The sequence below is a fragment of the Lolium perenne genome, chromosome 3, assembly GCF_019359855.2.
Source record: "Lolium perenne isolate Kyuss_39 chromosome 3, Kyuss_2.0, whole genome shotgun sequence".
NCBI lineage: Eukaryota > Viridiplantae > Streptophyta > Magnoliopsida > Poales > Poaceae > Lolium > Lolium perenne.
In genome coordinates this window covers 143,604,601-143,630,540 of record NC_067246.2, presented here as the reverse complement: position 1 = coordinate 143,630,540, position 25,940 = coordinate 143,604,601, and the positions used below count along the sequence as shown (strand labels likewise).

Genomic DNA, 25,940 nt, shown 5'->3' with positions numbered 1-25,940 from the left:
GTCTACCCCACAGAGAAAAAAAAATGGTAATAGTACTAGTAGTCTTCGTCTCGTCTTACAGAAGCCACAGCGTGGGGCTCAAAAACGGACGGGCGCTAGGATCAGAATCTATGTGCATAGGCGGTGGCGCTTGGTCAAACTCTATTCGACGCACGTACCATTGTCAGCTATCGCGCTCGCGCTCACGCGGAGAGCTCTAGGCCTATGACCGTTTGCTAGCGGACAATGACCGAGACATCGGAGGAGTAGAAGATGACGCATCCACCTTGCCTCACGTGGACACGCCGCAGCCGTGGCCAGCCGCGGTGTCACCGGCGATGCCAGGCTTTAGATCTCACCTGAAACAGGGATGATGTGGCTGGCCGTGGCATCCTACGGTGGAGGTGACCAATAATTTGTTTTTGCGAAACACAGTACATACGTAGACGCTCACATATACGTACATACACTCACATCTATGAATGCCACCACAGACGCCTGCGTCCAAGAAATTTCATCCGATAGGTCTTGAGATTGACGAAGCCACCACAGACGCCTTGTCGTCGACGGAAACATCGTCTCCCACTGAAGAATGTTCCGTCTTTAATGAGACACTAAAGTATCAAACCTAGGATTTAAACTCTAGTGGTCTGGGGTGCCACTGCCCTCGTAACCACCCAACCACAAGTTTGTTCTCGGTGACGAATAAACTTAGCTAGGGGCAGGTGCATGAGCTCGCCGACAATGGATCTTAGGGTACGAGCAATGGTGGCCTATGCTTGCTACTTCTATATGTTAGTCGAATAGGTTTCTATAGCTGAGGTTATCTCTTGTATCATTAACATATAATCTATATGTGGCCTCATTGGTCCCTCTATGTCATGTTTCTCTTTCTTTTTTTTCCCACGTTTGGCTCAAGATCCCGCCTCCTCTGCAAGTTATAACTTTATTTTCAAGGCTACTACTTTTCTATCTTCGAGACATCCGAACCAACATGGATCTGCGGCACGGTATGTTGAGGCATACCATTGGTCATGCGCAGTTCCGTGCGGGAGCATGTAACTGTGGCCAGCAGTGGAGGCGAGGCGGGCAACATAGATGGTGGCGGCCGGCGAAGAGATCGGAGGTGGATAAGATGAATGCGTTGATGATGCATGCGAGGTGGGCTCCAAACCATCTTGCAGTTCCTTTAGGTGTCAGTGTTGTACACGACGCTAAATGTGGGCAAATAGGACAACCGGGACGGTTGCCGCCTTCAATCCTGGGCGACTAACGCAAAAGGAAGTGCTTGTCACGCATGCAGACAAATGTGGTTCAAATTTAGCGGTATCTTCCTATTTGTCATCTTAACTTAATGTAAGGTTTAGGATTTTCATGAAAGTGACCAAGAATCATTGCAAGAGTTGCACATAAAGTGATTCGGCCCATCCAATCGAACTTTATGTCGGACGACATATGCATGGGCTTTTTTAGAATAAAACAGGTCGTGTATTGTCTAAAATTATTTTGAAAAGATGTGGGATAAAGTAAAATAATATTTTTTGCAACGAGTACGGCATACTGGAGGTTTAGGGAAAACATAGTGTCCATGGATAGTCAATTATGTGCAGGGATGTAGTGTTGCAGTAAAGGTCAGTGATCATATTAGCCATTACATCAAAATTAGTAAAGTTCTGGAGGGGTGTCCTTATTTTGGCCATTTTAATAGCGAGAGCAAAAGAATATGGCCATGTTGGTGGATAGATTCCTCATCTTGTTGAAGGTGGAGTGTCCATTTTTCATATATGGATGGTATGATTTTGTTCATAGAACATGACTTAGAAAAAGGGTGGAACATGAAACTTATTTTATGCATGTTTGAATAATTATTTGGTTGAAAAGTTAACTTCCAAAAATGGGATATTTTATGTCTTTGGATGAGGGAAACAATAAAAGAAGATGTATAAGCAATTATTTGGTTGCAAAGTTGATATCTACATTTCAAATACCCGAAGATGCCATTCAATTATAGGAAATTCGGTAACGGAGATTGGAAGCCAATACAGGACCACTTTAAGAAAATGCTTTGATGGAAAAGAAAGTGGTTCCCCATTGTTCAGTACGCGGACGATACCTTCCTCATTATCCAAGCGTGCCCTCATGAACTTTTGGCTTTAAAAGATTTACTTCAAACATTTGTTGCTGCCACCGGCCTTAGGGTAAATTATGCAAAATATTGTTTGATGCCCATAAACATTGACAATAATTACCTTCACTATCTGGCAAATGCATTTGGTTGTGCAATGGGAACCCTGCCGTTTGCTTACCTCGGCCTCCCTCTGGGCACAACAAAACCATCAATTCAAGACCTATCACCTATAACCGATCAGATTGAAAGAAGGCTTACTGCTAGCGCGAGATTCCTTGATTTTGGTGGCAGATTACAGCTTGTATGCTCAGTATTATCGTCCTTGCCATTGCATTACCTTTGTTCCCTAAAGGTTCAGAAAACAATCATTCATATTGCTGATCTCTCCAGAAGGCCCTGCCTGTGGGCAAAGTGTAGGGATTCGTTGCATAGAAAACAAAAAATTTCCTACCGCGAGAACGCAATCCAAGCCAAGATGAAATCTAGAAGACGGAAGCAACGAGGGGATGATCAAGACTAACCCTTGAAGATTTCCAAAGCCTATAAGAGTAGGCTCTTATTGCTGCGGTAGACGATCACTTGCCGCTTGCAAAAGCGCGTAGAAGATCTTGATCACGGTGCCACAATCGGGCAGCACCTCCGTACTCGGTCACACGTTCGGTGTTGATGAAGACGACGTCCTTCTCCCCGTTCCAGCGGGCAGCGGAAGTAGTAGCTCCTCCTTGAATCCGGCAGCACGACGGCGTGGTGGCGGTGGTGGTGGAGAACTCCGGCAGGGCTTCGCCTATGCGCTGCGGGAGTATTATGTGGAGGAGGAGAGGCTAGGGTTTGGGGAGAGGGGGAGGCTAGGGCGCCGGCCAAGGGCAGCCCTAGGTGGTGCGGCCAAGAGTGGGCAGCCCCCTCCCTCTCCTCCTCATTATATAGGTGGAAATCCCCAAGTGTTGGTATCCAAGTCTTCGAATAAGACCCCAACAATGAAACCTCCCATAGGTGGGAAACCTACTCAAGGGGGGAAATCCCACTCAAGGTGGGACTCCCACCCCTTCCTTAGGGGGTTGGCCGGCCACCCTTTGGGGAGTCCACCTTGGACTCCTCCCCTTTAGGGTTGGCTGGTCATGCAAGGTGGAGTCCCTCCGGGACTCCACTTTCCATGGTGATTTCTTCCGGACTTTTCTAGAACCTTCTAGAACCTGTCATAAATGCACCGGATCATTTCCAAACTTGGAATATGACTTCCTATATATGAATCTTATTCTCCGGACCATTCCGGAACTCCTCGTGATGTCCGGGATCTCATCCGGGACTCCGAACAAATATTCGAACTCCATTCCATATTCAAGTTCTACTATTTCAACATCAAACCTTAAGTGTGTCACCCTACGGTTCACGAACTATGCGGACATGGTTGAGTACTCACTCCGACCAATAACCAATAGCGGGATCTGGAGATCCATAATGGCTCCCACATATTCAACGATGACTTCAGTGATCGAATGAACCATTCACATACGATACCAATTCCCTTTGTCACGCGATATTTTACTTGTCCGAGGTTTGATCTTCGGTATCACTCTATACCTTGTTCAACCTCGTCTCCTGACAAGTACTCTTTACTCGTACCGTGGTATGTGGTCTCTTATGAACTCATTCATATGCTTGGAAGACATTAGACGACATTCCACCGAGAGGGCCCAGAGTATATCTATCCGTCATCGGGATGGACAAATCCCACTGTTGATCCATATGCCTCAACTCATACTTTCCGGATACTTAATCCCACCTTTATAACCACCCATTTACGCAGTGGCGTTTGGTGTAATCAAAGTACCTTTCCGGTATAAGTGATTTACATGATCTCATGGTCATAAGGACTAGGTAACTATGTATCGAAAGCTTATAGCAAATAACTTAATGACGAGATCTTATGCTATGCTTAATTGGGTGTGTCCATTACATCATTCATATAATGATATAACCTTGTTATTAATAACATCCAATGTTCATAATTATGAAACTAATCATCCATTAATCAACAAGCTAGTTTAAGAGGCATACTAGGGACTTCTTTGTTGTCTACATATCACACATGTACTACTGTTTCGGTTAATACAATTATAGCATGATATATAAACATTTATCATAAACATAAAGATATAAATAATAACCACTTTATTATTGCCTCTAGGGCATATCTCCTTCAGTCTCCCACTTGCACTAGAGTCAATAATCTAGTTTACATTTGTAAAGATATAACACCTTGGCCTTCTGGTGCTTTATCATGTATTGCTCACGGGAGAGGTTTTAGTCAACGGATCTGACACGCTCAGAAACGTATGTATTTTGTAATTCATTTGCGTCTCAACGCATCACTCATTTCCAAATGAGTCGGCATTAATATGTTTGGTCTTCTGGTGGAACCTTAATTCCACGGTCTGAAATATGTCACTAATATTGTCACACACAATATAGTTTCAAAGTTCTGACTCTGTCGGAACTACACCAAGTTCTCAAAGAACCTCTTGACTCAACATCCTTTGTCATTGTCAAAACAATGATATACTCTGCCTTCTTTTGTAGAATCCGTCACAATATTTAGAACTCTTCTAAATCTAGCATAGACAACTTCTAGCTCATTGTGCTACCTTTTAAACAACACTTAGTCTAATTTGAGATTGAAATTATATTTTATATGTGACAAAACCAATATCGGTGTAACACCTTACAGCGATTTGTTTGTCATTTCTTCATACAAAAATATATATATATCCTTAGTTCTTCTAAAGTACTCAAGGATATTCTTACTCTCGTCCAATGATCATCATATGAATCATTCTGGTATATGCTCATAACACTTTATAGCACATGATATCTGATTGTGTACATATTATTCGTGATCTATAATCACTCATGTGTTTTTACTCATTGAGTGTCAGATACACTCAAGTCTTGTTAAAACTTCACATGACAAGAACATCTTCTTATTATTTCTATATTGAACTATTTCAATATCCATTCTATGTACTTTGACTTAAACTTATTTTGTGTTTCAATCTATCTTCATAGATCTTGACACTAAATTTGTTTCAGTCCATATCTTTTCATTGAAGTTAATTTCTCAATGAAACCTTTTTAATCAAGTATATAATTACATCATTTATAACCAACTATATGTCATCTACATAAAGTATTATAAATATGTCTTAGCGCTCCCACTTAATTTTTTGCAAATGCAAGCCTCTTCATCGTTTCTGATGAAATCAAAAACTCTTTGACTATTTCATCTGGTGAAGATTCCAACTCCGTGATACTTACTTCATCCAATTGAAGTTCGTATACCTATCTAGTATTCCACGGACCAGCAAAACTCTTGGTTGTATCTTGTATACACCTTTAATACACACTTCTGATAAGTAATGTATTTTGCCATCCTACTAACATATCTCATAAAAGAAATATGTAGTGATTACTAGAATAATCCATATAGACTATAAGCATTGCTACGGAAGATCTAATCTTGTCGTAGTCAACTCTTTGAACTTTGTCGTAAACAACTTTTCGACAAGTCAAGCTTCTTCAAAGATATTTCATCCAAGTCCATCAATTTTATAGATCCATTTACTTTCAAAAAGTATTCATCTATCTTGGATTTCATGGCGTATAGCCATTTTAACGGAGTCAGGGCCCATCATAACTTCTTTGTTTGTAGTTGGTTTATCATTGTTCAAAATCAATCCTTTGTTCACAAATCATTTATTTGATCACAAAGTAAACCATACCTACAAGATTCAATATGTACTTCGATCTCCATGGCTAAAACACTTTTGTAGTCATGGGAGCCATGATCGTAATGGCCGCTTCCGAAACCAATTCCGATGCTGCGCTACTCTGATCATTATGCTCAGGTTCATAAACCTTATCAAATTATATTGTCCTCCCACTCAAATACTTCACTAGAAACAATTTCTCAGAAATAAGAAACATTGACAAACACTTTTGTCTTTGTCTCGTGGCAAGAATTCCCAATTAAATTCTCTGGGATAACCGACAAAGACATTCATCCGAGTTTGGTTGTAAACTTATTTACTTATGCTATGCATACCAAAATTTTAAGAAAAGACTATTAGGATTCATACCCATACCATAACTCGTATGGTGTCATTTCAACGGATCATGATGATGCTCTATTAAGTGTAAAAGCGGTAGTCACTAAAGCATAATCCACAAAATATAATGGCATCAATATTTTATCTCATCATTGATCCAACAAGGTTTGGATACGTCTTTTGGATACTTCATCATCACTATGATACTCCAAGAAACGTGAGTTGTAGAACAACTTCATAACTCTCTTAGATATTCGCTAAAATTCGTAATTCAAATATTTCCACCATGATCCAATCATAGATATTTGACTTTTCTATTACGATGATTTCCACTTCATGCTGAATTTATTTGAATCTATTCAAATATTTCAAACTTCTTCCTTATTGAATATATCCACATATATATACTCAATTCATTGTTGAAAGTTTTCATGAAGTAGAAGAATCTTCCGCACACAACTATGCCCAGTGAAACACATACATCATCATGTATTTTTCACTAAGTTAGTTGCCCGTTCAACTCTTGGCCTATGAACGGTATTTTAATCATTCTCTTTAGAAAAGATTTGCAAGCGCCAAATGATTCAAAAATCAAATGACTCCAAAATCCATTTTCATGGAGTTCCTTCATGCGTTCCTTTCTAACATGACCTAAATGGCGGTTCCACAAATAAGTGGAATTCAAATCATTTGCCTTATGGCATTTTAGCATCAGTGTTATGTATGTGTGTTTCACCATTAAGATTTATAATAACTTATCCATCGTACATGGAGTAATGTCATAATTTGAACAACCCATTGTTTTCATTTGACCAGAGCAAAATAACAATTATTAAGTTCTTTATTATAAATTCTAAGGGCTAGATAGAATGCTAACGACGAACATAATAACACTTTATTTTGTTCCAGACGTGCATCCTTATCATATTCCTTGTCAGTCACTTAGGCCATTGTATTCTTGTATTGCGTTGTTTTGTATGACACTTCATACCAACCAATATAGTACTAATACCCAAGAATTTCATAGTGTGACTTAACTAGGAATACAACCATAACATGTATATCATTTATATACACCTGAGCTAGACTTTCTAGTCTTTTCTTTTCTTTTTGCCAAAATATCTTTTGCAGTTTCTCTTTTAGCTTTCCTCATTATTCAGAAAAACACTTCAACATCAATAACTTCTAGGTTTGTTGGTCAAATACCAATAACCTTGAGGTTCTTACTTTGAAGTTGATCATCATATGACAAGTGTTTCAGATTTCACTATTAGTAACTTTGTACTGTGATGAACAACTTCACTCATAATTTTATCCATCATATCATGACGACTTTTCGAGACCATGTCTGTACATGCTAGGCTCGTAAAGTTTTAACCTTGGTATTCGCATGTGCAAATCTGGCTTGCACCCGTTGTATGCACACGTAGAATCTATAACATCTGATCATCACGTGATGCTTCGAAACGACGAGTCATAGCAATGGTGCATACTAAGGACGATCACTTCATGGATATGCGAATATTGTTAGTGCCCCAATGGTTGGAGGATTGGGACGCCTTGCGTCTTCAACCTTCGTACATTCCCATAAATCTTATGAGTTTATGTAGTCTCACCAAATTATATTCTATCATCTTGCAATAAGGTCTTAGATATCACATATATCTCATACCTTGATTATTTCTGAAAACTAAATTTTCAGCTCCTTACTTTTCAAATAGATTTGAACTTCAAGTTTCACGGAGACAAGATAATTTTAGGTACTAATTGAAACCATAGCTCTTTGAATCAGCAATGTGAGGTTTACTAAAAGTTTGCAATAGGACTTAATCATTTCTTGATTCATTAACAATACGGCACCAGTCCGTAAAGTTATTTGTCAGATTTAACAGTATTTCTATCTCAATTACAAGACTAACGCATAGTAGTAAACGGATGCCAATTCTATAAATTAATTTAAAATACTACTCAGACTATGTTTATGATAAATTGAGTTCAAATTTTAATTCAACATAATTAAAAATCTAGGTGAACTCCCACTCAAAACAATATCCCTCGCATTGTCTTAGTGATCACACGAACCAAATCCACCGCACCTAAGTCCGATCATCACGAGACAAGGTGTGATTTCAATGGCGAACACTCAAAGTGTTCATCATATCAACCATATGATTCATGCTCTACCTTTCGGTATCACGTGTTCCGAGTCCATGTCTGTACAAGCTAGGCTCGTCAAGGCCACCTTAGTATCCGCATGTGCAAAACTGTCTTGCACCCGTTGTATGTACTTATTGATTCTATCACACCCGATCATCACGAGATGCTTCGAAACGGCAATGGGAACCCTGCCGTTTGCTTACCTCGGCCTCCCTCTGGGCACAACAAAACCATCAATTCAAGACCTATCACCTATAACCGATCAGATTGAAAGAAGGCTTACTGCTAGCGCGAGATTCCTTGATTTTGGTGGCAGATTACAGCTTGTATGCTCAGTATTATCGTCCTTGCCATTGCATTACCTTTGTTCCCTAAAGGTTCAGAAAAAAATCATTCATATTGCTGATCTCTCCAGAAGGCCCTGCCTGTGGGCAAAGTGTAGGGATTCGTTGCATAGAAAACAAAAAATTTCCTACCGCGAGAACGCAATCCAAGCCAAGATGCAATCTAGAAGACGGAAGCAACGAGGGGATGATCAAGACTAACCCTTGAAGATTTCCAAAGCCTATAAGAGTAGGCTCTTATTGCTGCGGTAGACGATCACTTGCCGCTTGCAAAAGCGCGTAGAAGATCTTGATCACGGTGCCACGATCGGGCAGCATCTCCGTACTCGGTCACACGTTCGGTGTTGATGAAGACGACGTCCTTCTCCCCGTTCCAGCGGGCAGCGGAAGTAGTAGCTCCTCCTTGAATCCGGCAGCACGACGGCGTGGTGGCAGTGGTGGTGGAGAACTCCGGTAGGGCTTCGCCTATGCGCTGCGGGAGTATTATGTGGAGGAGGAGAGGCTAGGGTTTGGGGAGAGGGGGAGGCTAGGGCGCCGCCCAAGGGCAGCCCTAGGTGGTGCGGCCAAGAGTGGGCAGCCCCCTCCCTCTCCTCCTCATTATATAGGTGGAAATCCCCAAGTGTTGGTATCCAAGTCTTCGAATAAGACCCCAACAATGAAACCTCCCATAGGTGGGAAACCTACTCAAGGGGGGAAATCCCACTCAAGGTGGGACTCCTACCCCTTCCTTAGGGGGTTGGCCGGCCACCCTTTGGGGAGTCCACCTTGGACTCCTCCCCTTTAGGGTTGGCTGGTCATGCAAGGTGGAGTCCCTCCGGGACTCCACTTTCCATGGTGATTTCTTCCGGACTTTTCTAGAACCTTCTAGAACCTGCCATAAATGCACCGGATCATTTCCAAACTTGTAATATGACTTCCTATATATGAATCTTATTCTCCGGACCATTCCGGAACTCCTCGTGATGTCCGGGATCTCATCCGGGACTCCGAACAAATATTCGAACTCCATTCCATTTTCAAGTTCTACCATTTCAACATCAAACCTTAAGTGTGTCACCGTACGGTTCGCGAACTATGCGGACATGGTTGGGTACTCACTCCGACCAATAACCAATAGCGGGATCTGGAGATCCATAATGGCTCCCACATATTCAACGATGACTTCAGTGATCGAATGAACCATTCACATACGATACCAATTCCCTTTGTCACGCGATATTTTACTTGTCCGAGGTTTGATCTTCGTTATCACTTTATACCTTGTTCAACCTCGTCTCCTGACAAGTACTCTTTACTCGTACCGTGGTATGTGGTCTCTTATGAACTCATTCATATGCTTGCAAGACATTAGACGACATTTCACCGAGAGGGCCCAGAGTATATCTATCCGTCATCGGGATGGACAAATCCCACTGTTGATCCATATGCCTCAACTCATACTTTCTGGATACTTAATCCCACCTTTATAACCACCCATTTACGCAGTGGCGTTTGGTGTAATCAAAGTACCTTTCCGGTATAAGTGATTTACATGATCTCATGGTCATAAGGACTAGGTAACTATGTATCGAAAGCTTAAAGCAAATAACTTAATGACGAGATCTTATGCTATGCTTAATTGGGTGTGTCCATTACATCATTCATATAATGATATAACCTTGTTATTAATAACATCCAATGTTCATGATTATGAAACTAATCATCCATTAATCAACAAGCTAGTTTAAGAGGCATACTAGGGACTTCTTTGTTGTCTACATATCACACATGTACTACTGTTTCGGTTAATACAATTATAGCATGATATATAAACATTTATCATAAACATAAAGATATAAATAATAACCACTTTATTATTGCCTCTAGGGCATATCTCCTTCACAAAGGAGGATGCCTCGAGTCTGGTTCATTCTTTGGCTGCTTGGGCTATGGTATGCCAGCCCAAAAATTATGGGGGCTAGGAGTACTAAACCTGGAACTGCAAAATAAAGCTCTTCTCTTGAAGCGACTTCACAAGTTCTACTGCAAAGAAAACATCCTTTGGGTAAATCTAATTTGGTCCTTATACCCTAGAGGTGCACCTCATGCACATTCGAGCAGGGGACCTTTCTGGTGGCGAGATGTTTTTAGTTTCATCCATGATTACAGAAGTATCACTAAATGTGTTATTGGCAGTGATGCCACAGTGCTATTTTGGATGGATTCTTGGCATGACAATGGTTTGCTCTGTGATCAATTCCCCCATCTTTTCTCCTTTGCTAGAGATGAAGATGTGACAGTGGCTGGCATTGCTCATTCGCTGGACATAATACATCAGTTTGCCCCTAAATAAATACCTTCACTCCACAATGTTACCTATAGTCAAAATAAACCCCACAACATTTTTCCTTTTGGAAATGTCTCATGCACATTAATACGAGTGTTTTTTAGTAAATGATATTTTATGGTGGGGAATGGTATGGACGTGCTCCCCTGGGAAGATATTGGTTGGACTAGCAACTATAACACCACTGGCCAAATCACGATGGCTTAAGTAATAAGCTAGAGCGAGAGACAAGCTTTGAGTTTCACACAAGAACTCCATCTTCTTTCACTTTATTCTGTTGGTAACCTTGAATCCAACTATGGTCTTCAAGCATTGCTTATGGAAAAACAATTCAAATTTAACTTAATGAAACATTAGTCCATAGAAATTGTTAATAATTACCGAAATCACACATGGTGCTTGATGCACTTTTAGAGACGGATACCAACATCATCGGAGCATGCGAGTGACTCCATGGCCATGAAACTGAGTGCTTCAAGGTCGCAAGATTGTTTCTGAAGCGCCCGGATCTAGTGGATCCATATCAGGATAAGAATGGGAATTGGTAGGGATGGGAAATACTAGAAGGTGATGTGTTCGGGATAGATCATGAGATAAGAGAGGTACCGTTAGGATGTGATAAATATAATGGGAGGTGAAATGTGTTAGATTTCATATGCTAGAGTGAGTGAGAGTAAAAAGTTGGTATTTTATCAAGTAGAATGATATGGTTGGAACAAGTGAAGATTTATTTACTAGGACTATCACTCATGTGGACTTTACCAGTGATGAATTTTACCTCTGGCCGGCTCATCTGGTAAAACATGTCACATTGTCACATATGTGAACACCACCATTGGCACATAACTATTATAATTTCATGTTGATGTATTTGAGGAACCTAGGTCATTTGTTTCGGTCACAAGTGATAGGCTTCCCGTCACTCGTAAGAGGCACCAATGAAGGGTTTCACCATGCCACCATTAGAAACAGTTTACGAGAGGGGTTTGAGGTAGTAATTGATACGTTTGATCCGGATTACGGGTGTAGTATACTAGTTTTCCCCTAGAGAACTAGGTTTTATCTAACCAGTAGGTAACTATTTGGAAATGTGGTATCTAAGGAGTCTCTAAATTATAAAATGTTTTATGTTTACTTGAACAAAAAATATCTTTTAAGTTTAACAAATAAATGGAAACAAGCCAAGCGTAGGTTTCACCTCAATTGTGCACACGCATAATGGGATATAAAAGATAAAGAATTAAGTATCTGTTAGTAATAATAGATACTTATGTAAACATGTATATAAGAGGGTGATCCGGGAGCACCACATCCTACTGCCGCAGCAATGTGATGCGATTGTCCAAGCTTAGCCCCTATTCTGTTGACGCGGGATTGCCTTAATTATTAAGATAAACAAACCAACACATTAGCATTATGTGACATCATCATTGTTCCATAGAGAATTGCGTTCAGCTATTGTACCCTCTTACTCTCACGCATAGCTTCACTCTGCTCTGCTTGTGCCTCAACCGTGATCACTCTTTTAGGATCTTGAGTACCTTACATGTCCTAGGATCAATGTCTACGTAAAATAACAAATATATTCAACATAATGAACCAATTAAACTAACAACCCCATATCAAAAGTGCATGTGTGATGTGAGGCTAGGCCTTAGCCTTTAGCACGAGAGGACTATATCCACATAGTGATTAATTCAACAATCATAGATATTGTAATTGATAATAGATGAATAGACAACCGGGGAGAAATCAGTAGTATAAGTGTATGGCTATGAAAAAAGTTAGGGGAATGACTATGGAGATGGAGGTGACGGTGGTGGTATTGCTTCGCGCCGAGGAATGGATGGATGTGTCTCTCGGTGGTTGCCCCCTCTCCTTTATATAGGTAGTGGACGAGAGAGGGTTTCAGAGGTCTTGTGATGCGATTCTGATGGTGGCCACTTCACGAAAGGTGTAAGTCTTGATTTGATGAAGCCGCCAGCGTGTGGTATGGCGCCACAATATAGCCACGCCTGGCCGTAACACCATTTGTTATGTCGCTTCTTGATTTCCTTCGGTATCCCCTTGACTTGGGGAACTTTGCATCACGCCATTCTTCCCATGTTACTAAGATTTCATAATCAAAACGTCAATTTCTACAAGGAAACCCATGACAAGGGAGATTTGCACATATATGCAATCATTCATGATTAGTGGAAGGTAAGAGAAATAATCTCATCAAATATTGATAATTATGCGGTTTAAAAGAGCATAAAATGAGTGTAAAAGCCGCTCATCAGAAACATGTTTGATCTGATTTCCGTAAACTATGAAGATCCAATGAAAGTGGTAGATTTATTCATAATTACGGGGATATAACGGATGTGCTCTGTTTAGGTATGGCTATTAAGTTCTAAATATTTATATCTAGTAGTAAATAGATGATCTACCAAAATGATGACCGAATATGTCTAAATGTGACTATGATGATCTTAAAGTTTAGATTTATCATGTTGTAGATCTATCTGTTATGGTATATTGTCTACAACTATACTACGATGGATGCATGTGATATGATTAGATACAGTTACAGAGATCTAAACACGTGCCTGATACATCTTTATATGATACATGTAGATATAACAATCGCATTGATGCAAAAGATGGGGCTCCGTTCCCCTTTCAGGAAAATGTAGATATAATGGATGTGATTTTTGCTTAGATGCAGTTATATGAATATCGTGGATAATGATTTGTTTAGGTAAACCTATGTGATCTATACTGGATAATAATTTGTTTAGGTAAACCTATGTGATCTAATGGGTTATGAACGAACTATGAAGAGTAAGGAATACAATCTGTTTTGATACGATTATGTTGATCTAATGTATGTGGTGTATTGATGTAAAATTATTCCAATTTAACTGTTGTGCCTTGTTTAGGTGCATTTATGAAGATCTAGCGATTGTGACAAAAATGATCCATCAAATCATAATATTATGTTGGTCAAATTAAGAACCTAGGGATACGCGTAAGTCCTATGAACCGGGATACGGAGGTAGTACTAATAAAAATGATCCATCAAATCATAACCAAATATTTTGCATTTTGTTAAGAGTGGTTAGTATATTTCTTTATTTTCCCAATAGTATCATGATTTTATCAGTTCTAGCATCAGCGCTGGCCAAGGTTACTTTTTATTAGGTGAACACTAGTTTTTTTAAAAGAAAAATAACTCGATCATATCTATTTATTTTGATTTTATTAAGTGCTTCCCCACTCACATTCTCCAAATCATGTTGCCGACGTATACTGAGAATTCTTTCATATAGCGGCATGGCGGCACATAGCGTAACCTCGGTCCCTGAGATGCCTCGGCGATGTTTCATCTCGAGGTTCCAGCCGGAGAATGCCAGGAGAACAATGATCACACAGAGTTAAAAAAAAACACAGTTGTATCATGATTTTCGAGCAAAATAGTGAGTAGCGAACCAAAAGACTACACGAACAGTTGTGTCACGACTCACGACATGCAACATCTGCACACAAGAGATCAAAATCAAAGATCGTGCTACACTACCAAAAGCTAGGCGACCTAACTCTATTCCGTATTATTCTGCATATAAATTAAATTTGACTAAAGTTAAATGGTGCAAAGTTTGACTAATTATATAAGAGAATCTATCAAGATACTATAATATTAAATCAGTACTTTCATCCTATATATTACTGCATTTGATATCATATCATATCGATATCATATTTGTTGGTATATTACCATATATATTTGGTTAAAACATACTCCGTTGACTTAGACTAAATATTATATGAAGAGTAAAGTAATATTGAGATTAAACAAATTCTTTAGAGTCAGGTAAACCCAAAAAAGTGAAATGATGTTGCTATGAGTTTCTGACATTGCACGGGCACACACAGACTGACATAAACACGCACCTGCTCGACCTAGAACTGGAATAATTCTACTTTGATCATCATATTACTAGTACTTACTAAAATTACTAAAAGGAGAGACAGCTATAGTACTGGTTGCTAGGAATGGAAAGGACTGGTTGCTAGGGATGGAAAGACTGGTTGCTAGGAATGGAAAGATAAAGCAGCTACTATAGTACTGGTTGGTAGGAATGGAAAGATAAAGCAAAGGTTTGCATGGGTGTTTGGTTCCTAGTTGGGGTGGCCGGTGGTAGAGGGGCTGGATGCGAGCTGCTGGTGGAAGGCGGCGAGCGGCGGGGTCTGCGCGCCGGTGTGGTGGTCGACGGAGGAGGAGTAGTTGGCCTCGGCCATGTCCAAGTCGAGCTCCTTCTGGCGGAGCATGATCATCATGCGGCGGCCCTCGAGGCGGAGGCGGCTGTTCCGCAGGCGCTGGCGCTCCATGTCCCGCTCCTTGTTGGCTTGGAAGCGCTCCCACTTGAGGCGCTGCCGCCTGAGCTGGTACTCGCAGGACTCGTACATGACCTGCTGCTCTTCCAGCTCCACCGCGCGCCGTCGCATCCAGTGTCGCACCTGCTGCTGGTCGCTGCCAGCCGCCATCACGGCGGCAAGCTCGATCTGCAGCTGCTGCAGGGCGGACGCCCCATCCTCGGCCACCCGCGTCCTCCTACGAGCGCGCCTGTTCCCGTCGGCCTCTTCTTCGTCTTCCCCCGCACCCGCCGCGCTCTCATCACGGCGGCGCTTGTGGTACCCGTTGCTGGGTTGTTGGTGAAAGCGGTTGCTGCCATCAATGTGGCCGCCGCGGTCGTCCAAATCGTCGTCGTCATCCTCTTCAACCTCGTTGCTGCTGCGGATGTCATCGCTGTCGTCGTCGTCGTCCACCTCCGCGCGCATGGAGGAGTGGACCACCTGGCGAGCGGCAGACGATGCAGCAGCAGCAGCGGAGGGCGCGATTGACGCCGGCCTCGGGTGGTGGAAGCAGGCCGCGCCGTCGTCGTTGCCGTGCGAGGCTGCCGCGGCGGGCCCGGGGTTGTGGTAGGTGCACATCTCGCGGAAGAAGAGGTGCTTGGAGCTGAGCAGCTTGCGCGCCTCTTCCTTGGCCTTGGGCGTGAGCTCGTCCATGCCGTCGAGCAGCGCGGGGCTCTCCACCACCCTGCACGCCTTGCCGCGGCCGAGCAGGTCGATGACGCGCTTGTAGCGCTTGTTGAGGTCGTTGAACTTGTCCTCGCACTGCTGCGGCGACACGATGAAGCCGTTGTCCGTCATCGCCCGGGACACAGACTTCCACTTGCCCTTCTTCTGCTGCGCCGCCGCCTGCTGCCCGTGGCCGCCATGGCCGTGCGCCGCCGCCTTCCCATGCGACGCCGCCGTCCTACCTCCTGCAGAAACACCCTCCCCGTCGTCGCCGGCGTTGTACACCACCGTGATCAGCAGCCGCACCATGGCACCGGTCCACTTCATCCGCGACCAGGGGCAAGCCCCCGTCCCAGCCTGCTGCTGCTGCTGCTGCGCCGCGCCAGCACCGTTGCCGTTGCCCATCTCGTCCTCTTTGTGCCCTCCCGCCTTGACGGCCATCGATGAAGGCGCCGCGTATGGCGATGGCGAGGACGAGTAGGACGGCGGTGCGTGCTGCCTGACCGGCACGGGCTGATGGTGCTGGAAGCCGGCGCCGGCGACGTGGTGGTGGTCCGGCTGCTGGAAGGCGGAATTGGCGTGCATCTGCGACTGCTGCTGCGGCTGGTGGGAGAGGTGCATCTCCATCCCCAGCATTGCCGCGGCCGCAGACGACGGCATCACCCCTCGCTGCCCCATCCCCGCTCCTCCGTCGCCTCTCTCCATCTGCAAAGTTGAAGCAGAAGAAGTTGAAGCACTGGTCGTCTTGTTGCTCACGACTATTGTGTTTGAGCGCTGACCTGACCGTGGAAACAGGCAGCGTATAAAAAGGGCGAGGGGCTGACCGTTGAGACTGGAGACTGGACAGTGGGCGGCGTGGGCGCGGCCGCTGGTTTCAGCGTTGGAGCCTCGGCGCGGCCGGTGTCGGTTTTGTGGGGAGCCCACAGATACGCCGAAAACCACCCGTGGATTCTTTGCGCACTAGTTTCTAGCTGGGTGTGCGCAGAAGATCCGGAAATGATGGAGAAACAGCTGCGGCCCCGGTTTCCCCTGGCTGTGGTATACCCAGGTGGATATTTACGTGAGACCCCCAAAGTTAGAAGAAATTCCGGAAATACCCTCGGCTGTGGTTTAGCCATGTGGATTCTTACATGAGGCCCCAAAGACTTAGTAAATTCATGAAATAACCATGGTTGTAATTTGTGACAAACCCTTTGAAGATTATTATTTCTCTTGCAAGTTCAAGGAAAATCAGATTATCTTTTTATCGAATATAGTTCTTACAAAGTTGGGAGCAGAGGTATCGTTGAAAGACCGCTAAAAAGCTTTTTGTTAAACGTCACCCTCACGGGAAGGATGATGGCTTTCGATTTTGACCTTATTTTATCGAGAGGAGGGGAGAGTTGTGCAAAAGTTGCAACTCTACATGCTCTAGTTTTCATTTGCAAGCTAATTGTGTTTTGGCTGTAATTTGAGCGTCGGGTCATACTCCGCAAATAGAAATACCCGCACTAATGGCATGTCGAGTTCCGGCGTTGAATATAGATCCACGAATAATAATGTTTATCCATCCGCAATGGAGATTACAATAGCAGGAATATATGCAACTTATGCAAAATTACATGCATGTCCTTTTTAATAGTATGAATAAAATGCGTTGACAACCTTACATTTTTGTTATTTTGCTACGATTGCAATGGAAGGCCATATCTATGCTAGCAATAACTCCAACTTTATGTGGGTTGATATTACCCTACGAGTGGGGTCCTGACGAGAGAGCTTATTAATGAGCCGATTCCAACGATGTCGTGAGGCTAGGGACCTACGTCATGTTACCCGAGAAGGGAACCCTAGCCGTCATCGCGCAGGAGGGGAGAGATTTTCCAACGTCCTTTTTGTCGGTTCCCCTTGGTTTTGGTGGTCGATCGGGGTACCAGGAGCTGTTATGGGGGGTGGTGGGGGACCCTGAATCTCACGTCAGATTTGGCATGTTATGATGGCATATTTCCGTGACGCTAAGATGTTTTGTGACAAAAACCTTGAATTTATTTTGAAATTACTTCCATTAAAAGATGGCCATCATAAATAGCAACTATGAAGGTTTCAAAATTTTGAGCATTTATAACTTCATCATCAAATTGCACAATGCCACACAAGATCCGACATATCATATTTTACGAAAACCACTCGTGGATTATTTGCTTAGTGTAGCTTTGTATCTCTAGTTCAGTTTCTAGCCGGGTGTGCGCAGAAGATCCGGAAAGGATTGAGAAACAACGGCGGCCCCGGTTTCCCCTGGTTGTGGTTTAGCCAGGTGGAATTTTACGTGAGACCCAAAAAGTTAGGAGAAATTCAGGAAAGACCCTCGGTTGTGGTTTAGCCATGTGGATTCTTACATGAGGCTCCAAAGACTTAGTAAATTCATCAAATAACCATGGTTGTAATTTGTGACAAACCCTTTGAAGATTATTATTTCTCTTGCAAGTTCAGGAAAAATAAGATTATTTTTTCTCGAACATGGTTCTGACAAAGTTGGGAGCAAAGCTATCATTGGAAGACTGCTAAAAATCTTTTTGTTAAGTGTCACCCTCACGGGGAGGATGATGGATTTTGATTTGACCTAATTTTATCGAGTGGAGGGGAGAATTGTGCAAAAGTGGTAACTCTACATTGACCTAGTTCCAGTTTTCATTTGCAAGCTAATTGTGTTTTGGCTATAATTTGAGTGTCGGGTCATACTCCGCAAATAGAAATGCCCGCACTAATAGCATGTCGAGCTTCGACATTGAATATAGATCCATAAATAATAATGTTTGTCCATCCGCAATGGAGATTACAACAACATGAATATATGCAACTTATGCAAAATTACATGCATGTCCTTTTTAATAGTATGAAGAAAATGCGTTGACAACCTTACAGTTTTTGTTATTTTGCTACGATGCTATGGAAGGTCATATCTATGATAGCAATAACTCCAACTTTCTGTGGGTTGATATTACCCTACGAGTGGGGTCCCGACGAGAGAGCTTATTAATGAGCCGATGCTAGTGATGTGGTGAGGCTAGGGACCTATGCCATGTTATCCGAGAAGGGAACCCTAGACGTCATCGCACAGGAGGGGCAAGAGATTTTCCAACATCCTTTTTGTCGGTTCCCCTTGCTTTTGGTGGTCGGTCGGGTACCAGGAGCCGTGATGGGGGTGATGGGGGATCCTGAATCTCACGTCAGATTTGGCATGTTATGATGGCATATTTTCGTGACGCTAAGATGTTATATGACAAAAACCTTGAATTTATTCTGAAATTCCTTCCATTAATAGAAGGCCATCATAAATAGAAACTATGAAGGTTTCAAATTTTGAGCATTTATAACTTCATCATCAAATTGCATAGTGCCACACAAGATCTGACCTATCATATTTAACGACGGCCCAACTCCGTACTCGAAATTCCCATTATTTGTAAGGCACACACACATTTTACATTTTCGTTTGACCAAGATTTAGTATGAGTAGATCAAGATTATTAGAATAATAATTTATATGATTAATATTTTTTGAATATGTATATAATAGTATCAAAATCTCTCCTCATGATAAGTATCGTGTTCATGCTAAGTGTTGCAACCAAAAAAGTGGGGTTCGGACGAGAGAGGGGGGACACGAGACGGGTGCGATGGAGCATTCCCTTTTATTTTTAAACTGAAATTTCAAAACAAAATATCTTGAGAAGCATTTGTCCAAATTACAAACCTCTTCAGTTTTGAGTTCTGTTGTGATCCAAATTCATAAATGTGGCAAACTTATGATGGGCGAAGTGAGACCCTCGTGGTACGAATCGTTATCTCCTTCTATATATACATCGTGTACGCCGCTGGCTAGGGTTGATCGCTTCATTGGGAAACCCACGGTGTTGTATGCATCATTATGGAAGTTTACAGCATGAACATTCTGTGAAGCCTTTTTATAAAAAGCTATGCATATAGTAAATAAAAAGAAGTGCTGAGATGATTCATCGGTCGGTTTTCTTGTCTTCTGAAGTATGGATATGACCCGCCAAAAAAATCAAACATGGCTATTCCTACCAAGGGGCAAGAGGTACCTCAATTGACGCTCTTGAGGAAATTATATGTTTACAATGACAAGCTTAATTAAGTGATCCTAACTAAATTTGCATGTAGTGTGGGTACTCATGATGAGACATTCAACGTGTAGGATGTTAAACACATAAACCATAGAATCTCTGAAACAAAAGATGCTTGGAACTTGATGACGGCTACTAGCAACGCCAAAAACATCTTGATACGTTGGGCTCCAAGTGCAGAGTGTAATATCAAGGAAGTATCTTCCCCACAAGGGTGACTCGAGGGTTTTTATCGAACTCTCGGGGAACTGGATGGAAAAGTATTTCTCTTCTATCTTCTTCAAGCAATCCTGCAAGTAAGTAAATACCTTATCTCCCCAACTCCACCGTGTGGTTGTCAAGCACAAGGTTTCGCATAAGTAAATAACACAAGTAGTAATAAAAACAAGTAGTAAACTAAACTAGATAAAATAACAAAGTAAAAAACTGTAAAGAGATTGATTTTTTTGGTGTTTTGAATGCAAAAAAGAAAAGTAAATATTTTTATATTTTCGGAACAAAATAGTGCAGCTAATAGAAAACAATGTAAATGCAAGATAAATGTGTTCCTTATGACAAAAAATGGACCGAGGTTCATGGGTTCACTTAACTATTCTCTCATAAAGTTGTGGTGGACAAAAAGAAATTCATCAACGAGATATGAAGGTGCAAATCATATTATATGTAAGATCATAATTAATATGGGCATCACATTCTAGTATAGAGATGATGCAACACAACCTTCTTATGCTCCATAAGAATGAAACTTCATCAATCTTGTATTAAGAATTAACAGAGCATAGCAACAAGTACTTTGACATGAAGTTTGAATATCAAATATGCTATCTTGAACAAACAAGATCATCATTGTTGTCACATGATGAACATATCACATGCATTCACTTTATCCCTAATGAGGTAGCAAAAGAAAGGCAAATCCATAATAGCTCTTGAACATATTATCACTATCCAATTACTAAAACCTTGCTACTTCATCTAACGAACACATCACCCCACACACGTTCTTGCATATATGTTGGATCGAAACATAAACTTAAGAACGAGGTACATAATATGCATTTATCAATACATCTCACAAATATAATACGATCAAATCTCATATAACAATATCATAGAAAAATGATCCGCCACATAGGTATTAGGATCCACCACATAGGTATTACAAATATGACCGTGATCATGATAGGCAGCTCATATGGCACTAAGTACTATGAAGAACATGAGAGAAATAGATCAAGCCACTGCCACAAACACGTAGTCCAGAGGTGGACTACTCCCTTGGTCACGATGATGGTGATGAAGATGTTGGACAAGGTGGAGATCCCTCCGGCGGTGATCCCGGCGGAGTTTCCCCCTCAAATCTTCTCTGCAGCAGCCTCCGTTTTGGTGTTTTTGTCTTTCTGTGGTGCTCTCCAGGTGTGTTCCAAAATTCCATTAAGTTCCTTCCAATAAATGATGCTCCAAAAATCTCAGGTCAATTTGACTCCGTATAGGTCTCTAAAAGTGAAAAAATACGCGAAACAGAGTTTTCCTATTCTGCAGGGTTATAAACCAAATAAATGGGATCATTGGTAAATCCCCATAAATCAATGTAAAACATGGTATTATCATCATATATGTGCAAATATGTGGGAATTCAATATGATAAAGGAAAAAAGTTCATGTGTGCATTTTACATGCATCAACATCCCCAAGCTTAACCTATGCTCGCCCCGAGCATAAAGGTGATAAAACTAGCATGAACTTTGGAGTTTATAATATATATATATAGCTTCTTAATCATGCAAAGTATCACAAGGTTCAATCAATAAAGAATAACAACAAGTAACATGAACTCATAAATAGATAACTCTTACATTCTACATAGCATGCATAAAAGTAAATAGCATTGTAAGTAACATGAATGACAAGTATTATGAATCATAAAGCATGCTTGAGAAGATCCTATGGAATTGTTGGAATACTCGTGTGTCCTCTTTTCAGGAATATTTCTTTTGACTCTTGAACACAAGAAAGTAAGCAGGGAATGCATGTGCTAAACCTCCAACAAAAATAAAAAGTATAGATCATAAAAAATGATTTTGAGATATGCAATTCAAGTCAACAATAATAATAAGGATGGGGTACCAATTATCTCATGTATAAAGATATCTATGTGTCATGAGTTTGACCTCTTAAGAGTAAGTGTTGCCTTATTTTCTTGAATGCTAAGGACTACACCTCTTATTACTCAACTCCGGGTTACCAAGACCTTTCGACATATATGTTTTAACGAAGTGTCGTAATGGGGCTCGGGCGGCCAGGCGTGGTTCGGTGAATGCGGGCTAGCGGCGCGATGGGCTAGGGGCGGCGGCGGATGGGCTTGGCAAGGTCCTACCGGCAGCCAATGCACACAATGGTGATTGCTAGGGCGGCCGCACGCGGGGGAGACAAGCTGCTGGCATTGACCGAAACTACCAAGAACAGCTTAAGTTGTTCCTCCAGTGTTCTTCACGAAAACAAAGCAAAAAAAACCTCAGATCTTGACGAAAATTGGTGGAATTAAAAGGAGAAAAATGGAGGAATTAGTAGATCAGCACAAAAGACATCAAAGCAGTGGACCAAAACCACAAAAAATGAAACAAATCCGGAGATCAAATTTCGAGCTATTTTTTGGGGTAATTTTTGGACGAAATTGGTGAAATTGGGGTCTCAAATTCGTGGCAACCTTTGCTTTGATACCATATGATGCAGGCTAAGCCTCGATTGTGTGGCCTGATCTCATGAATTTGACCCAGAACATGAGGGGGAGAGGGGTGAACACGAAGAACTCGGCGAAGAACATGATGAACACACACAAAACACAACCCGATACAATTCGGTTTACTCCCGACAGCTCGAACCACTGTCATGATAGAATCTCTCGAGAGAAAGATCGGTATATGATCAGTAGAATCACACGAGTGAGAGACCGGCGGTAGAATCACAAATGTGAGAGACTAATCATATAAGGAGTGCCATGATACAATAGATTTGGTAATCAAAGGAGGGGGCTTCCCTTATCCCAAAGGGATGGTGGAGGCATAAACCTAAGTTCTCTCTAGTTCAACTCTTGCCTCATGAAAGGGGAGGTGGGAGCCTATATATAGGGAGCCACTAAAGGAGGGGTAGTTTAGGCATACATAGGGATAAAGGTACATAGTGTGATGTGTTTCGGCGGTAAGACCGGCGGTGCCGGGCTGGGCGCTGGTGTAGTTCGACGTGCATTCCCGCACTCCGGATTGGGCACCAGTTTGGATCGGCGCGGGATCCGGTGGTGCCGGTTTGACCATCTCTTCTTCTGTCTCCTCTTCCATGATTCCACGACCTCGGAATTGAGTCTTCGAGCATCCATGGCATCCTCCCTTCCCTCTGTGCTTGTCGATGCATCCCTATCATAAGCATAGGATGGATTATGAAGTAGCATACCATTCCACATGGACATTTGTAGGCACGCATAAAGGAGAAGATTCACCTTTGCGTGACGCGTCAGCGTTGATGCACATGATGTGGCGAAGACCGAAGGTCGGGCTGCATCATGTCACCTGTATAACGGACCAACGGAGATGTGCATCTCAACCATCTCAACTATAGGCCATCCATAACGGGACAACATGAACAACAAACATGAGCATCCTCTCTAACTCTCTCTCACTTTTTTCTCATACTATTTTTTCACATAACTCTTTTTTCACAACTCTTTTTTTTCTTCCACACAACTCTTTTTTCACTCTTCCAATTGAGAATGCTCGTTGCTGAAACTTCTACCATGATTAAGCATGGCTTCGGTTAGCGGCCCATTACTCTTCTCTAACAATGCATGCTTACTTGCTTAAATAAACCTATACTTATTTCACAAGAGATAGGCATCAACAAGACAAAATAAATGATGATCAACGAAGGGTGCAATACCCCAAAAGTCCAATGTTGAAACACTTCCCCAGTAAAATGGTTACAGTCTAGCTCATTACTCATAATCAGTCAAACCAACAAGATGCATAGTGGTATTCCCTACCAAATCTTACTTTCTTATGAGCTTTAAATTACACAAAAAAGGAAATTTTGAAAAGGTTGGAGGCAAACACACACATTATACTTGGAATATAAAGTGCTATGTAGGTAGGTATGATATCCATTAAATTTGAGTTGAGCTTGGAAACAAGTCTATGCTTGTGTAAGAATTCAAATCTTTTGGCTAGCAAGAGGTCTAAAAGCATGCAATAATATCCATAGACTATTCATTCATAATCAAACAATGATACTTAAAGTTAAACATATATGTATACTAGCAAGAACTATTACTAAATGAGTCACATAACAAATCAACACTCAAAAGAGCATGTGAAACTAGAGATACAATACACAAAAATAAATTTCAGCTTTTAGGCATTCCTTCTTTTCTTTAAGAGTATGCAACTTATTTTAGTTTGAAAATTCAAAGATAAAGATTTTGGTCCAGTATATCATGCATATGCATCATAAATACTAAATATGATGGTCCTCTAACAAAATAAAACAAAACAAAACTAGACACAAATAAAACAAGGACGCTTCAAGTTTTTGCGAAAATTCTATATTGCTCAAACCAGGACTTTAAAATGAGTGCAGTGGGGTTGCATGTGCATCCCCAAGATTATGATCTTAATCATACTTGAATCATCTTAGTGTGATATTCCTCCATTCCCTGTAAAAAAAACTTTAACACAAACTTTTCTGCCCATTCTTTTCTATGGGTGACGTTAGAGGTACAAATAAATCATGCTTGCTGATATTTTACTCAAGAATAAAATTATATCTTCATGAACAGACAAAAAATAATGGTCTACTCATTCTAGCATATCAAAAGATCTAAGTAAAAATCACTTTGATACACAAAAGAATGCATCTATCAAAACAAGGCAGAAACTGTCCAGAATTTTTGCTGCAGCAAAACTGAACTTTTTGCTTGACTTAGACACCTCATAAAATTAATTAAATTTACAAAAATATAGATGATAAAAGGTTTAAGCTACAGTATTAAGGACAATTTTTTCGGAGCTAGGAGTAAAAATAGAAAAATCGTGCACTAAAAAATGCAGCGCAGGAATCAACAACTACATATTATGTTTGCAACTTTAAACATCCAAATGGGTAAAAACTTGATATTTTATTTAAAATTCAGAGAGTAAACTAAAAGAAAACTAACATGCTACAGAAAGCATGCAAAATAAAAAGCACAAATAAAAACATCTCGGGTTGCCTCCCGTAAAGCGTTTTCTTTATAGCCATATGGCTAGGCTTACTTATTTGATTCAAGTGACATGAAAATTATGGGGTAGCATAAATTATACCTCCTTCTTCCTTGGAAAGTGTTACGTACATTTATTATGAGGGAACTAAAACTTAACATTCCCTTCCTTTGAATCAACGATAGCCCTTGTTGTTCTTAGAAAAGGTCTTCCAAGGATAATATGACTAGAGGCATTTCTTCCTATGTCCATAACAATGAAATGAGCAGGTACATATGTCATATGTAACTCAACAATAACATCTTTTAATTTTCCTAATGCATTTTTTTGGTTGAATCATCAGCAAGTAATAAATCAATAGAGCATTTTCCATATTTTTAAGGTTAAGTAAATCATATAGCTCTTTAGAGATAACAGAAACACTAGATCCTAGATCAAGAATAGAATAGCATGGTGTGTTTCTTTGTCA

The 25,940-nt window shown here is 41.3% G+C and overlaps 1 protein-coding gene across 1 annotated transcript; it reads right to left on the bottom strand.

Annotated features, from left to right (window-relative positions):
- Positions 1-14,908: 14,908 nt before the first annotated feature.
- LOC127326925 (uncharacterized) lies at positions 14,909-16,965 on the bottom strand. The gene has a single exon (XM_051353708.2). The coding sequence runs from the start codon at positions 16,804-16,806 to the stop codon at positions 15,202-15,204; it is 1,605 nt and encodes a 534-aa protein (XP_051209668.1). The 5' UTR covers positions 16,807-16,965; the 3' UTR covers positions 14,909-15,201.
- Between the last annotated feature and the right edge of the window lie 8,975 nt (positions 16,966-25,940).